This window comes from Panulirus ornatus, chromosome 11 (assembly GCF_036320965.1).
Source record: "Panulirus ornatus isolate Po-2019 chromosome 11, ASM3632096v1, whole genome shotgun sequence".
Lineage (NCBI taxonomy): Eukaryota > Metazoa > Arthropoda > Malacostraca > Decapoda > Palinuridae > Panulirus > Panulirus ornatus.
The window spans coordinates 16,591,679-16,607,281 of record NC_092234.1 but is presented as its reverse complement, the minus strand read 5'-3'; the positions used below and the strand labels follow the sequence as shown (position 1 = coordinate 16,607,281).

General features: G+C 39.4%; 1 protein-coding gene across 4 annotated transcripts in view; it reads left to right on the top strand.

Moving 5' to 3' along the window:
• Rbcn-3B (WD repeat-containing protein Rbcn-3B) overlaps positions 1-15,603 on the top strand; it is a 393,934-nt gene that overhangs the window by 11,173 nt on the left and 367,158 nt on the right. For all 4 annotated transcript variants that reach the window (XM_071666665.1, XM_071666667.1, XM_071666666.1 and 1 more), the window contains exons 2-3: positions 2,559-2,723; positions 11,485-11,591. In XM_071666665.1, coding sequence (XP_071522766.1) covers positions 2,562-2,723; positions 11,485-11,591 — 269 coding nt within the window. In that variant the 5' untranslated portion in view covers positions 2,559-2,561. The remainder of the gene's footprint in view (positions 1-2,558; positions 2,724-11,484; positions 11,592-15,603) is intronic.

Sequence of the window (15,603 nt, the reverse complement as noted above, 5' to 3'; positions counted from 1 at the left end):
GCCTGAACATGCAGGAGGGTGAAAGGAGGGCAAGGAATAGAGTGAATTGGAGCGATGTGGTATACCGGGGTTGACGTGCTGTCAGTGGATTGAATCAAGGCATGTGAAGCATCTGGGGTAAACCATGGAAAGCTGTGTAGGTATGTATATTTGTGTGTGTGGACGTATGTATATACATGTGTATGGGGATGGGTTGGGCCATTTCTTTCGTCTGTTTCCTTGCGCTACCTCGCAAACACGGGAGACAGCGGAAAAAAAAAAAAAAAATCTTCATAGCAAACACATGATCCACACATCCTCTACCATTTCTGAAACCACACTGCTCCTCCCCAGTTTGATGCACTGTACATGCCTTCACCCCCTCAGTCAGTACCCCCATACAATTTCCCAGGAATACTATCAAACTTATGCCTCTGTAGTTTGAATACTCACCATTATCCCCCTTGCCTTTGTACACTGGCATGATGCATGCGTTCTGCCAATCCTGAGGCACTCTATCATGATCCATACATACACTGAATATCCTTACCAACCAGTCAACAACACAATCACTCCTTTTCTTTGTAAATTCTACTGCAATGCCATCCAAACCTACACCTTGCTGGATTTCATCTTTGTCAAAGCTTTTACTACCTCTTCTATTTTAACCAAACCATTCTCCCTGACCCTCTCACTATGCACACCACCCTGACCAAAGCACCCTCTGACTGCCACTATATCATCAAACACATTCAACAAACCTTCAAAATACTCACTGCATCTCCTTATCACTTCATCACTACCTGTTATTACTTCCCCCCTTACCCCCTTCACCGATGTTCCCATTTGTTCTCATGTCTTATGCATGTTATTTACCTCTTACCTAAACATCTTTTTATTCTCCCTAACATATAATGATACTCTCTCTCCAACTCTCATTTGCCCTCTTTTTTAACCCTTGCACCTTCCTCTTGACCTTCTGCCACTTTCTTTTATACATCTCCCAGTCATTTGCACTTCTTCCTTGTAAGTATTGTCCAAGCGCCTCTCTCTTTTCTTTCCCTTACAACCTTACTTCATTCCACTACTTACTACCCTTTCTAATTTGCCCTCCTCCCACCTCTCATGCCACATGCATCTTTTGTACATGCCATAACTGCTTCCTTAGATACATCCCATTCCTAACCCACTCCCCTCATGTCATTTGCTCTTACCTTTTGCCATTCTACACTTAGTCTTTCCTGGTACTTCCTCACACATGTCCTTTCCAATCTCACTTACTGGTACCACTCTCTTCTCCCCAACATTCTCTCTTCTTTTTTGAAAACCTTTACAAATCTTCATCTCCGTATCCATCCCGCTGCCCCTCTCAGCACATTAACATCCAAAAGTCTCTTTTATGTTCCTTTTTTTTATCCCAGTAGAAACATAGCATGTGCTTTACCACCATTTGCAGATTGAAATTGCAAGTCAAAGTTACTTCATCCATTTTAGTATAATACTTAGTTTTGTTTATGGAATTTATCATAGAATATTACGTACTTTGATGGCATTTTGTCAGGTCGTTCTCACTTAAAAGATATAACAAGTACTCAGTTTAAAGTGTGAATTCCGTATATAGCTACCAAGGGCAGAAAGAGTGATTCCAAATGATTTTTCCAATGATATTTGGATATGAAATTAATGATGTTAGATTTGACATCATTATAAAAAGTATTTTAACTGAAAAATTATATAGTATCTTTGAATATTTAATTTTTTAGGTAAATTAATATTCAAGATGGTAAATTAGAATAAGAATTCCTTTTAAAGAATGTCGGTGTTGCAAGAAGACCTTACTGTCATTCTCTTGGTTTTTTACTCAAATTCCCGAGCGTCTTTTTAGTGAAATGTTATTGTATGAGTCATCATTATATGTGGATCCCTGGTGCTTTATTTCAAAATATTCTTCTAAACGTTAAAAACTTAAAAGTACAAAACTTTTGTTTTTTCAATTATGTTGCTGGTCAAAGCATTTTTCATGTCAGTACAATATACCTTAATTCTAAAGAAGCTTCTGTCCAAAACTTGGCAAGTCAAAGGTCAAAACTTGATAACTTTTGTATTCAAAGGAATAATGAGCCAGCTAATGGAGAAAGCAAGTTAGTACATAGTTAAGGTAAGCATCTACTGAAATAGTAATAGGCTAGCAGCATAAAGATCCAGTTAGGGGAACATGGTGACTAGGCATCATGGATAGGGCATGAAGGAACAACTTTAGTTGGTTTTTACAGCATTGTATATAATTAGTTTTGTCACATGCCCCTCTGAATGGTTTATAGTTAGTGACTGGTATATTTTGTTGTATGCTTGCCAGAGTCAGGTTTGCAATTCTGGCAGCCTTATGGGAGAACTGTGTGTATGAAGGGTATGTAAATGTTTGCTTAATACATTTAATTACGTCCTTGTAGATTTGTAGTTTTAATCCATTTATGCCTAGGTACTTCACTAATGTGAGACTGATTTCAAGAATTAACATGTATGGTGACAGGTGTCATGATTAATTGAGTAAAGGTATGTATTCTTACTTTTTTTTTCAGGTCATGGGATCGTTAAACTTGGTGGTTCCTCTTGTTATGTGGGGTCGTGAAGCCCCAACTCATGACATTTCTTGCATCCTCTTAACTCATGATGTCCGAATTGTTGTCACAGGCTCCCGAGATGGACAAATATGTGTTTGGGACTTTGATCCTCCCAGTTTGAAGGTATGTTACTGGAGATATGTATTGTGATAGTCAGATTGCCATTGAGAGGATAGAAGCACATTGTGCTTGATAGTGATGTGCTGGAGGTAACTGGTTTAGTGTCACCTTGTTGCAGTTGCAGTTTTTCTCTCTAACCCTCTTAAATTTTTTCCTATATAACCTCCCCACACACCTTTAGAAACCAAAAAAGTGAAAGTCCCCTGAAGTGTAGATGACTTTACCCTAACAGCACAGCATCCTTACACTACACTCACAGTGGATTGACTGTTTTGATACCTCCTCTCCTTGAGTAGTTAAGCCGTGGAAATTTCTTCCTTTCATCTGTCCTCTTCATATCACTTTTCTTCCTTTGAAAGTCACGTCTGTGAACCCTAGCATTGCTCCGTTTAATTTCTACTTTTTTTCTTTTTACCAGGATGTGATTTATTTAGGAATGTGTTGCCCAATGCCATGTTGGTCATAAAAAAAAAAGCAACACTACATCATGCAGTTAGAACTTTAGCTTTCGCTAAACAGAGTGTTTACATTCCCCCAGGCATCTACCATCACATCCTTAATCCCTGACAGATATTAAGCAACCTTCATCCTTCCATAGCCCTGAATGGTCATCCTTTCCTACTCCTCAGAACTCCTTCCATACTGAGTATCATATATAACATACATGATATCCTTTTTCCATATCAGAAACATTGACACAAATAAATGAATTGCCCTCAGTTCCTTCTGGCACCAGGTTTAGATAAGATGAATAATCTCACAGTATCCTCTCCAAATGTTCCATGAATAATTTCACAGTATCCTCTACAAACGTTTCATCTGCTCCACTCTAAACTGTGCCTCACTTCCTTTCAAAAGCTAATGTAACTAAGCTACAAACCATTGAAAACAGAGCACTTAGAACAGTAATTGGTTGCATAGCAACAAGAAATAGACCAGCACTACACAGAAAAAAAGCCAATACAATCCCATCTCAACATGCTTGGCATCCAATTCTTTGTATCAACACATGAGCCCATTCACCAAAACCACACCATAACTAACCACCTACTCTCAAGCAGAGAAGAAAAAGCCTACTCCTGTCTCACATTTAATCAGCCAGTGCACACAAATCCCTGTTTCCCCCAAAAAACACAGCATTGACTAAACCTTTTTCTTTTGATGACTCAACAAGCAGTAAATAATTCCCCTCCCCTGTCTCAGGCTTTAGCATCACTCCATGAAACTGTTACCGATTTGAAACAATATTTTCTTGACATTACACACATACACATTGAGAGACAGCATGAGGTAAAGTTGGGTCACAATGCAGACAAGGCAAGCCATGCAGAGGAAGGTAACCAGGTGCAAGTCAGCACCTTGTCTGTTCAAACTAGTATGCAATAGCAAGAAGGGATAGAGAAATTAAAGGATGGGGGGAGTAGCTCTCTTGATAGGAAATTCCATTAGATTGTAGGAAATATCTGTAGATAGTGCCGGTAGACAAAACATAATTGGGAAAATCAGTGTGAGAAGGAAATATCTTTAATACTTTTAGTTTACAGTCCTCCAAAGAACTCTAACATTATAGAGTGGGTATACCTGGAGAATAATGAAGGAAAGGTAAGGATGGTGAAGGAAGCAACCAACTACTCCTTCCCAGGGTATGGTAAAGCACTGATAATGGGGGGAGTTCAGGTACAAAGAAACAGACTGGGAGGATGTAGATTCCCATTGAGATGCTAAGTTATGGAGACACAAAATCCTTAAAAGTACAGAGATCTTTTTGTATCAATATGTCAAAGAGCATATGGAAACTATAGGAGATGGTTCACCATCTCTAGTTGACCCTGTCTTTTGAGAGTATTGATTGGGAGAGGGAGTTCTGTAATAAGAGTATGGACCACTGCAACAGAAGGTTCTGCAAAATCTACATTGAAGGGGACTGAGCATGGGTACCTCTGGTGTCCAGTGCATGAAAGATACAGGAGAGCAAGGAATGAGTATTGTAAAGCAAAGAGGGAGAAGCAGAGAGATTTTGAAAAAAAAAAAAAGCATTGTGGAAAGAGCAAAAGACAGTCCAAAACTTTTATCCAAGTTCATCATTAACAAAGCATCAGTGAAAGAGCAACTAATAAGGCTGTGACTCGGTAGAAGAATTCTAGTGGATGATGAGAAAATATGTGAGTTGAATGATATGTTTGTAAGTGTTTTCACCATGGCAGGCATTGATGGTCTAGCATTGCCAAAGTGGGAGGGTGATGGAGTCTTGGAAATGTCTATTCATCAACAACAGTAACAGTCTTTCTGTCAAAACAATTTGACCCATAAAAAGTCTATGGCCCTGATGAGGTCTCCTCATACATGTTGAAAGAATGGACTGAGGCTCTTGCTAGACCTTTAGTAATGTTAGTTAGTCATTGGTGGAAGATGTAGTTTTTAAGGTGTGGAAGAGGAGAAATGTGCCTAAAGTTAAGAAAAGGTATTGGGAAACCACTGAAATATAGGCCCGAGTTACTAGGAAGTATGGTTTATGAAATATTGGAAAAGATATTCAGAAAGAAAATGAATGATTACTTGCAAAGGAGAAACTTTCTATCAAGGAAACAACATGGTTGTAAGAAAAGGAGGTCGACCATGAATAACCAGTCTTCTAGACTTCTCTGACATGGAGAGCCCCATCTTAGATCAAAGAGGGAATAGGTAGACTGTGTTTCTAGATGTCAGAAAGCCTATGGTGCTAGTTTTGTCAAAGATGATTAAATAGCTAGATTTACAGGGATGAATAAGAGGTGTGCTCCTTCACTGGTCAGAAATCTGCTATATTGGAAGGGAGCAAAGAACACAGGTAAGAGGTGCATCTTTGAAGAAGGCTGGGTTTACAAGTGGCCTACTGCAGGGCTTGGTCTTGGGCTCACTGCTGTTTTTGGTGTATTTACATGATTTGCCAATGATGGACTAGAATTGTATCTAAACATGTTTGAAAAAATGATGCCAAGGTCATGAGAGCAATGAAGGGTCATGAGAGAAATGAAGAATAATGATTGCATCAGCCTATAGGGGGACTTCGCATTGGAAGCATGCATTGATATATCCCATACTTAAGAAGGGTGACTGTTCTGACCCCTCTAACGATCTTCTTATTGCTTTAACATCTACCATTACCAAAGTCCTTGAATCTCCCTCCCTCAACTCCCATATCCTTAGATACCTCGAAAATCACAGTCTTCTCTCTGATCATCAGTATGGCTTCCTTAAGGTGAGATCTTATCTTACTAATGTCTGATCATCATCCCTAAAAGATTGTGGGGAGTCATATGTAGTTGCCCTTAACATATCCAAAGCTTTTAACAGGATGTGGCATTTGGGTCTCACCTCTAAGCTCCCCTCTTTTGGCTTCTCTTCCTCACTTTTTTCTTTCATATCTAGCTACCTCTCTGATTGATCTATCCCTTTGGTTATCGATGGATCAGCCTCCCCTTTTCTCAATCAACAGCAGTGTCCCTCAAGGCTCTGAATTGTATACTTTTTTCCTTTTTTCCAGTGATTTACTCTCCACAAATTTTCCAATGCGCTCATATGCAGATGACTCAACACTGCATTCATCTTCTTTCTTTCTTTCATACTATTCGCCATTTCCCGCGTCAGTGAGGTAGCGTTAAGAACAGAGGACTGGGCCTCTGAGGAAACATCCTCATCCAGCCCCCTTCTCTGTTCCTTCCTTTGGGAAAAAAAAAAAAAAAAGAAAAAAAAAAGAGAGAGGGGAGGATTTCCAGCCCCCCGCTCCCTTCCCTTTTAGTCGCCTTCTACGACACGCAGGGAATACGTGGGAAGTATTCTTTCTCCCCTATCCCCTATTCAATATATGTAAAACATAATAACTGGCCATAAATTTACACTATACAGACATGCACAACCAAGGATTGTACAATAATATTAAAGTAACTTGCACCAAAATTATACTAAAACATAAAAATACTCTTGAATCCCTTTTAATCAATGTCTATCTTGACACCTGCTCCCACCTAAACTCTCTCAATGGGATGGCAATGACAAGAGTCTCCATAACTAGTAAAAGCCAGTGCTCTAAGTACAATAACATTCTTCAAGGTTTCAGTTTCTGTTTAAAAAGAGCAAAAATATAATACTCTATCACAGACTCAGTTACTCAAAATATTATATCCAAATGAAACCACTTCATTTAGCCAACAGTACAAACTTCAAACCAAGAGTTGTTTTCGTTTCACGTATGCTTTCACACTCCCTAAAACTAGTTTCAACAATATGACAAACTTTAATCTTCCTATCCATACAAAATATGTCATAAAATATAAATCAAATTACAAAAAATAATATATATCTTGTGTGTGCTTAGACATATCAAACATTCTAATTTAAATCAACAGCACCTATTATTCTTTATATTCTTATTATGGAGGACAATGGTTGAATCTTCCAGTGTAACCATAACTTCGGCATTTTCATTTGCAAAATCTTCAACAACACAGTTAAAGAGTTTCTCAACATTGCTGCCCATCTTGCTTGATGTTTCAAACACTTTCCCACCCACCTCATCAACATAATCGTGAATATCATGGTAGTCAACCTGTCGTGCACTCGGATTATCCAACACCAAATCAAGCTTTGTTCCACAAAGATAAACTTTACAATTTTCTTCATGTTTCTGGACCTCTGACACCCAGAATTTGGCACGCTCAGCACTTTCTGCACATGTTATATCATAACAAATGATTGCAGCCTTAGAGTCTCTATAATATATTCGACTCATTGCTTCATATCGTTCACTACCAGCTGTGTCCCACAGGCCAACACAGATTTTCATCTACATCCTTCAGTTCTGCTCCTTCTTCCCTCACTTGATCTGCACCTCGTCTTGACACAGTTTCCTCAGTAAACTCAGACTTGGACAGGATATCTCAGTAGTGTGGATGACATCAAGTTAAGTTTAATGCTTCAAAGACCCAGTTTTTACCCATCTCTTTATCAAAAACCCTTTACAACTCTTTTCTCTCCTTTGAAAGTTCTGTAATTCCACCACTTGACTCAACGAACATATTTGGTATTACTACTGTAACATCCACTCTTTTATGAAAACCCCACATGTAGGGTGGTTTTAGCTTTGCATCCTTGCTTGACAGAGTTGAGTCAAAAGTGGTCCGACTTATAAACTGCTCCAGGCAAACTTCCAAACATGACCCTCTTGCCCTATGCTGCAGTGTTGGTTCACTTTTCCTCCTCAGTAGGTATGACTTTGGTTTTTGCTCCCTGTTCACTTTTCCTCTTCAGTAGGTATGACTTTGGTTTTTGCACCCCAGAGCTGGTTGATTCTGTGCCTCCACCACTAGGTAGACCACACAATACTCAGCAAGCTGCTGTATGACATGATTACCGTGTGGCCTTTGGCAACTTTGGATGTTCCGTTTTGATAGCTGTTTCTTTCCCTATGTATCGAATCTTTGGAACTCTATACTTTCTCATATCTCCCAGTAACTATACCCTTGCACATTTTAGAAGACATGTTTTTCACTTTTTCCAAAATTCGTATACATTTCCCCTTGTTTTTTCTTTTTCTCTCTCATTTTTCTCTATTTCAATTAAGGCCCAGCCTTGATATGGACTTTTTTCCATGACTGGAGCCGTAAGAAAAAAGTTTGGTAAATGTATGGTGAGATTTAATCCAAGTCAATGCAAGGTGATGAGGATGGGACAAAGTGCAGGAATGTGCATGTGCCTCAATTATCACCAGAGCTACATATTAGGAGAATTATGAGATAGGAGAGCTGTCTGCATGCAAAGATAAGGATTGTATTCAGTGTATGGACAGGGACATGATTGTGAAATTATTCATTATATAGATGAGATCAAAACTGGATTATGCCTTGTAACTATGAGACCAAAACTGGATTATTCCTTGTAAGTGTGGTCACTGTACCTAGAGAGGCACTTTGCCATGGTTGAGAGGGTACAGAGAAGAGCAGCTGAGTTGGTACCTGAATTAAGAGAATTGAGCTGTAAAACACCCACTTCATAGAGATGGTAAAATACTCTCTGTGTGTGTGTATGTAATCACTTATTTGTACTGTACAGGGAGAGATTTCTCCATTCTGCTGTTAGACACCTTCTTAAACTTATGTAAGATGTTTGCATTAACTATGTCTTCAGTAATTTTATTCCATTCTACCACCACTCATGTATTGTAAAAGTAGTTTTCATCTTTTTCAAAAAGTCTCTTGCATAATTTCATGTAATGTCCTCTAGTTGCTCCGTCTTTACGTCTTTTCAAGAAGTGCTCACTATTTATGTCAGTTATCTGTTTATGTGTGTGAGTGTTTTTATACACATGCTGTTATCTGCCTGTGAGAAATTTTATGTAGTTATTTTAACTCTAGGTGACTTTTTTCTTATTTCGAAAAATTATTTTTATATCCTTTTATAACTGGGAATGATATATTTATCTGTTATTCTTTATTCCGTTCATCCACCACCCCTATGCTGTAAAAGTACTTCTTTTCAGCTTTTTCAAGTCTCTTGCTTAATTTCATGGAATAGGTTGCGGAGATGGAGTGTGGTGATGAAGTATGGGGACTAGTAACACTCCTGTTTGTGAATGATACTTTGTTGTTTGCTGAGAGTGAAGAGTAATTGCAGAAGGTTGTAAGTTTGTTCAGTGATGAGAGTAAGCATAGGCAATTGAAGGTAAATCAAGTAAAAGTAAAGTAATGCTGTTTGACTGGAAACATTGTAAAAGTATAGATCTTGCAAAACCCTACAGAGTGAGAGAAGAAAATGTTCTAAATGCTTTATGAATATGGGGGAAGAAAGACTGGAAGGAGTGACAAAATTTAAGTATTTGGGAGCTATCTTGGTTAAGTTTGGTGATATGGAAGGAGAGATACGGGAAATAGCAGTTTAGGGCTGAAGAAACAGTCGGCCCCGTATTAGTATGATGAAGGGTAGTGTAAGTATGGAAATGAAGAAAGGATCACAGGCCGTGATAATCTTCCTGACATCGACCTATGCAGCCAATGTCATTGTGGAAATGAGTCATTTGAGAAGAGCATGTGGTATTAATAGATAGACTGAAGAAAGAAATGAGGGGGTATGTGAGAGATTTGATATGGCAGGGAATGCTATGGGAATGAATTGTGGAGTGGTAGAGTTAATGAAATGTAATACTTTGAGGTAGTTTAGGCTTATGAAAAGAATAGAAGACAGTGAATTTATAAGGAGAGTGTATGATATTATGATTAAAGGGGTTGGTATAAGAGGAAGTTTATAAGGAGTGTGTATAATGTTACAATTGAAGGGTTTGGTGTAAGAGGAAGACCAACTGTGACATGGCAAAATAGAGTGGAAGAGTAATGGAAGGAGAAAAATGGTGGAGGAATGTGTGTAATGGTGTATGTGAGAAAGACATAAGTGGAGACTTTTGTTGTGGCCATTCCCTTGATGGGATTTCCCAAAGGATATGGGCAACAGAGACATAGATAGATAGATAGATGGATAACTGTTGTTGATTTAGACTCAGATGGAATTCTTGAAATCTTATTCTTCCTGTCTCATGAATTTTTTTCTTTTTCATATTTGACCAGGCTTACTCATCTAGAACCTTTTCTGGAGAGTTGGGTTGCTTCATCACTCAGTTCTCTAGTATATGAGCTCTTCCTTTAACAAAACAGTTGTTATTAGTTTCTATGGAATTTCAGTTTCGTAACTTTCTATGTTCAGATTTCATTTAAGTACCTCCTTGCTCATTTTCTTGATGTTTTACAGTGAGGCTACAGAGGTTTGGCAGTGTTTTGATATTTTTTTTTTCATTTATATTGATTGCACTTTGTTGCTGTGTTAGTGAAGTAGCAAAAGAAAACAGACGAAAGAAAGGCCTAACCCACCCACATACACGTCCACACACGCACATATACATACTTATACATTTCAACATATACATGTATATATACATACACAGACATATACATATATACACATGTACTTAATTTATACTTGCTGCCTTTATTCATTCCTGTTGCCACCCCACCACACATGAAATGACCCCCCCCCCCCCATGCGCATGAGGTAGCGCTAGGAAAAGACAACAAAGGCCACATTCGTTCACTCTCAGTCTCTAGCTGTCATGTATAATGCACTGAAACCACAGCTCCCTTTTCACATCCAGGCCCCACAAAACTTTCCATGGTTTACCCCAGACGCCTCACATGCCCTGGTTCAGTCCATTGATAGCACATTGACCCCGACCCCGGTATACCACATTGTTCCAATTTACTCTATTCCTTGCATGCCTTTCACCCTCCTGCATGTTCAGGCCCCGATCGCTCAAAATCTTTTTCACTCCATCCTTCCACCTCCAATTTGGTCTCCCACTTCTCCTCGTTCTCTCCACCTCTGACACATATATGCTCTTTGTCAGTCTTTCCTCACTCATTCTCTTCATGTGACCAAACAATCTCAAAATGCCCTCTTCTGCATTCTCAACCACTCTTTTTATTACCACACATCTTTCTTGCCCTTTCATTAGTTACTCGATCAAACCACCTCACACCACATATTGTCCTCAAACATCTCATTTCCAACACATCCACCCTCCCCCACACAATCTTATCTATAGCCCATACCTTGCATCCATGTATCATTGTTGGAACCACTATTCCTTCAAGCATACCCATTTTAGTTTTTATATGAATTATATATATCAAGTTTGTAAAATGATTAAGTGGTGTCTCAGAGTAATTTGTTTTTTCTCTTTTAGTTGACACCTCGTTGCCTTCTGGTTGGCCACACAGCGTGCATCACATGCCTCGCTCAAGGTGGAAATGCTCGGGGGACTTCCTTTATTGTCAGTTCTTCAGAAAATGGGTTAGTCACAGTTATTAGCTGTAAAGTTGTAGGGTGAATATCTTGTTAAATTGTAAGACAGTTTACAGTAAATGTGTTCTGTAAGATCAACGAGTATGTTTTATTTTCTTGTTTGCAGAAAGTTTTTCAGAAGAAAAACTGGTAAGAGTGTGCCCTCTAATATTGAGATTAGTAGGATATGTCTTTTGGATACATAGTATTAGTTACACAATGTTATTCTATAAAATTGTTATTATCACAGAATGACAGGAATCTGCTAATCCTTAAGCAGACCCATTGTATGTAAAGCTGACTTTGATTGGCAAAGAAAAACTATTTAGGCTGGCCAGTGAATGTTCACCATGTAGTCAAAGTTTTCTTAAGGGGGGTTGACCACCCACAACCCGATTAAGTTTGTCATTCAGTTGTATACAGGCAAGATGTAACAAAGCATATTGTCACATAATGAGAAATCTTTTATGATACAGGGAATGTCTCATAACTGGCAACCTTGTGATCCAGGAGTTAATGGTTTTCTTGAGTTTCCAGTTTTTGGAAATTTAAGCTTAACCTGTCATTACAGTACATAACATAACTTGTCTTTGTTTTTGTACATTGTTTTTTATCTAGGATAAAATGTAGTGTATACTATGAATTTGATTGTATGTAACTGTTAAATCAAGAACAAAATGAGATGTGTAGGAATAAATCATTGACATTTATTGTGGGAGAGGTGAGGTTGTATGGAGTGGTTGAGATGTAAGGCAAAAGATTTTCAAGGGTAGAGGATGGCTGGGCTCTGTCCTTGGTAATTACTTTCACACATTGGCTGCAAAATTAATTTCTAGCCTTATTTCTGAGGAGATTGAATTTTCCTTTAAGATATAAAAGTGGTAATTGGTATTTTTTTCTTGGAAGCAAATCCATAAAGTTTCAATATCAGGGAGCAGTATTTCTTAGAAAAAGAAAATGTTATTATTATCATTATTATTTTTATATGTAATCGCCGTTTCCTGCATCAGTGAGGTAGCGCCAGGAGACAGACGAAGAATGACCCATCAACTCATATACACATATATATATATACATATATGCCCACATTTGCACAAATACATGCATGTACATATCAACATATACATATACATACACATAGACTGACATTATATACTTACACGTACATATTCATACTTGCTTGCCTTCATCCATTCCTGGCGATACCCTGCCACTCAGGAAAACAGCATCGCAATCCCCTGCTTTAGCAAGGTAGTGCTAGGAAAACAGACAAAAAACACCACATCTGTTCACACTCAATCTGTAGCTGTCATGTGTAATGCACAGAAACCTCAGCTTCCTATCCATATCCAGGCCCCACAGACCTTTCCATGATTTACCCCAGATGCTTCACATGCCCTGGTTCAGTCCATTGATAGCACGTCACCCCAGTATAACACATCATTCCAGTTCACTCTATTCCTTGCTTGCCCCTCTCCTTCCTGTATGTTCAGGCCCTGATCACTCAAAATATTATTTATATTTATATTTGATATACTTTGTCGCTGTCTCCCATGCTAGCGAGGTAGCGCAAGGAAACAGACGAAAGAATGGCCCAACCCACCCACATACACATTTATATACACACACGTCCACACACTCACATATACATACCTATACTTGTCAACGTATACATGTATATACACACACAGACATATATACACTTGTACATAATTCATACCGTCTGCCCTTATTCATTCCCGTCACCACCCTGCCACATATGAAATAACAACCTGCTCCCCCCACGTGTGCGCGAGGAAGCGCTAGGAAAAGACAACAAAGGCCACATTCGTTTACACTCAGTCTCTAGCTGTCACATATAATGCACCGAAACCACAGCTCCCTTTCCACATCCAGTCCCCACAAAACTTTCCATGGTTTACCCCAGATGCTTCACATGCCCTGGTTCAATCCATTAACAGCATGTCGACCCCAGTATACCACATCGTTCCAATTCACTCTATTCCTTGCACACCTTTCACCCTCCTCCATGTTCAGGCCCCGATCACTCAATATCTTTTTAACTCCATCTTTCCACCTCCAATTTGGTCTCCCACTTCTCCTCATTCCCTCCACCTCTGACACATATCCTTTTTGTCAATCTTTCCTCACTCATTCTCTCCATGTGACCAAAACCATTTCAAAACACCCTCTTCTGTTCTCTCAACCACATTCTTTTTATTACCACACATCTCTTTTACCCTTTCATTACTTACTCGATCAAACCACCTCACACCACATATTGTCCTCAAACATCTCATTTCCAGCACATCCACCCTCCTCCGCACAACTCTATAGCCCACGCCTCACAACCATATAACATTGTTGGAACCGCTATTCCTTCAAACATACCCATTTTTGCTTTTCAAGATAACGTTCTCGACTTCCACACATTCTTCAACGCTCCCAGAACTTTCGCCCCCTCCCCCACCCTATGATTCACTTGCGCTTCCATGGTTCCATCCGCTGCCAAATCCACTCCCAGATATCTAAAACACTTCAATTCCTCAGTTTTTCTCCATTCAAACTTACCTCCCAGTTGATTCGTCCCTCAACCCTACTGTACCTAATAACTTGGCTCTTATTCACATTTACTCTCAGCTTTCTTCTTTCACATACCTTACCAAAGTCAGTCACCAGCTTCTGAAGTTTCTCACCCGAATCAGCCACTAACACTGGATCATCAGCGAACAACAACTGACTCACTTCCCAAGCTCTCTCATCCAGAACAGACTGCATACTTGCCCCCCTTTCTAAAACTCTTGCATTTACCTCCCTAACAACCCCATCCATAAACAAATTGAATATCCATGGAGACGTCACACACCCCTGCTGCAAACCAACATTCACTGAGAACCAATCACTTGCCTCTCTTCCTACATGTACACATGCCTTACAGCCTCGATAAAAACTTTTCACTGCTTCTAACAACTTGCCTCCCACACCATATATTCTTAATACCTTCCACAGAGCATCTCTATCAACTCTATCATATGCCTTCTCCAGATCCATAAATGCTACATACAAATCCATTTGCTTTTCTAAGTATTTCTCACATACATTCTTCAAAGCAAACACCTGATCCACACATCCCCTACCACTTCTGAAACCACACTGCTCTTCCCCAATCTGATGCTCTGTACATGCCATTCTCCTCTCAATCAATACCCTCCCATATATTTCCCCAGGAATACTCAAGAAACTTATATACCTCTGTAATATGAGCACTCACTTTTATCCCCTTTGCCTTTGTACAATGGCACTATGCTAGCATTCCGCCAATCCTCAGGCACCTCACCATTATCCATAATTATCATTATTATTATAATTTTTTTTTTTTTTTGCTTTGTCGCTGTCTCCCGCGTTTGCGAGGTAGCGCAAGGAAACAGATGAAAGAAATGGCCCAACCCACCCCCATACACATGTATATACATACGTCCACACACGCAAATATACATACCTACACAGCTTTCCATGGTTTACCCCAGACACTTCACATGCCCTGATTCAATCCACTGACAGCACGTCAACCCCGGTATACCACATCGATCCAATTCACTCTATTCCTTGCCCTCCTTTCACCCTCCTGCATGTTTAGGCCCCGATCACACAAAATCTTTTTCACTCCATCTTTCCACCTCCAATTTGGTCTCCCACTTCTCCTCGTTCCCTCCACCTCTGACACATATATCCTCTTGGTCAATCTTTCCTCACTCATTCTCTCCATGTGCCCGAATCATTTCAAAACACCCTCTTCTGCTCTCTCAACCACGCTCTTTTTATTTCCACACATCTCTCTTACCCTTACGTTACTTGTCCTCAAACATCTCATTTCCAGCACATCCATCCTCCAGCGCACAACTCTATCCATAGCCCACGCCTCGCAACCATACAACATTGTTGGAACCACTATTCCTTCAAACATACCCATTTTTGCTTTCTGAGATAATATTCTCGACTTCCACACATTCTTCAAGGCTCC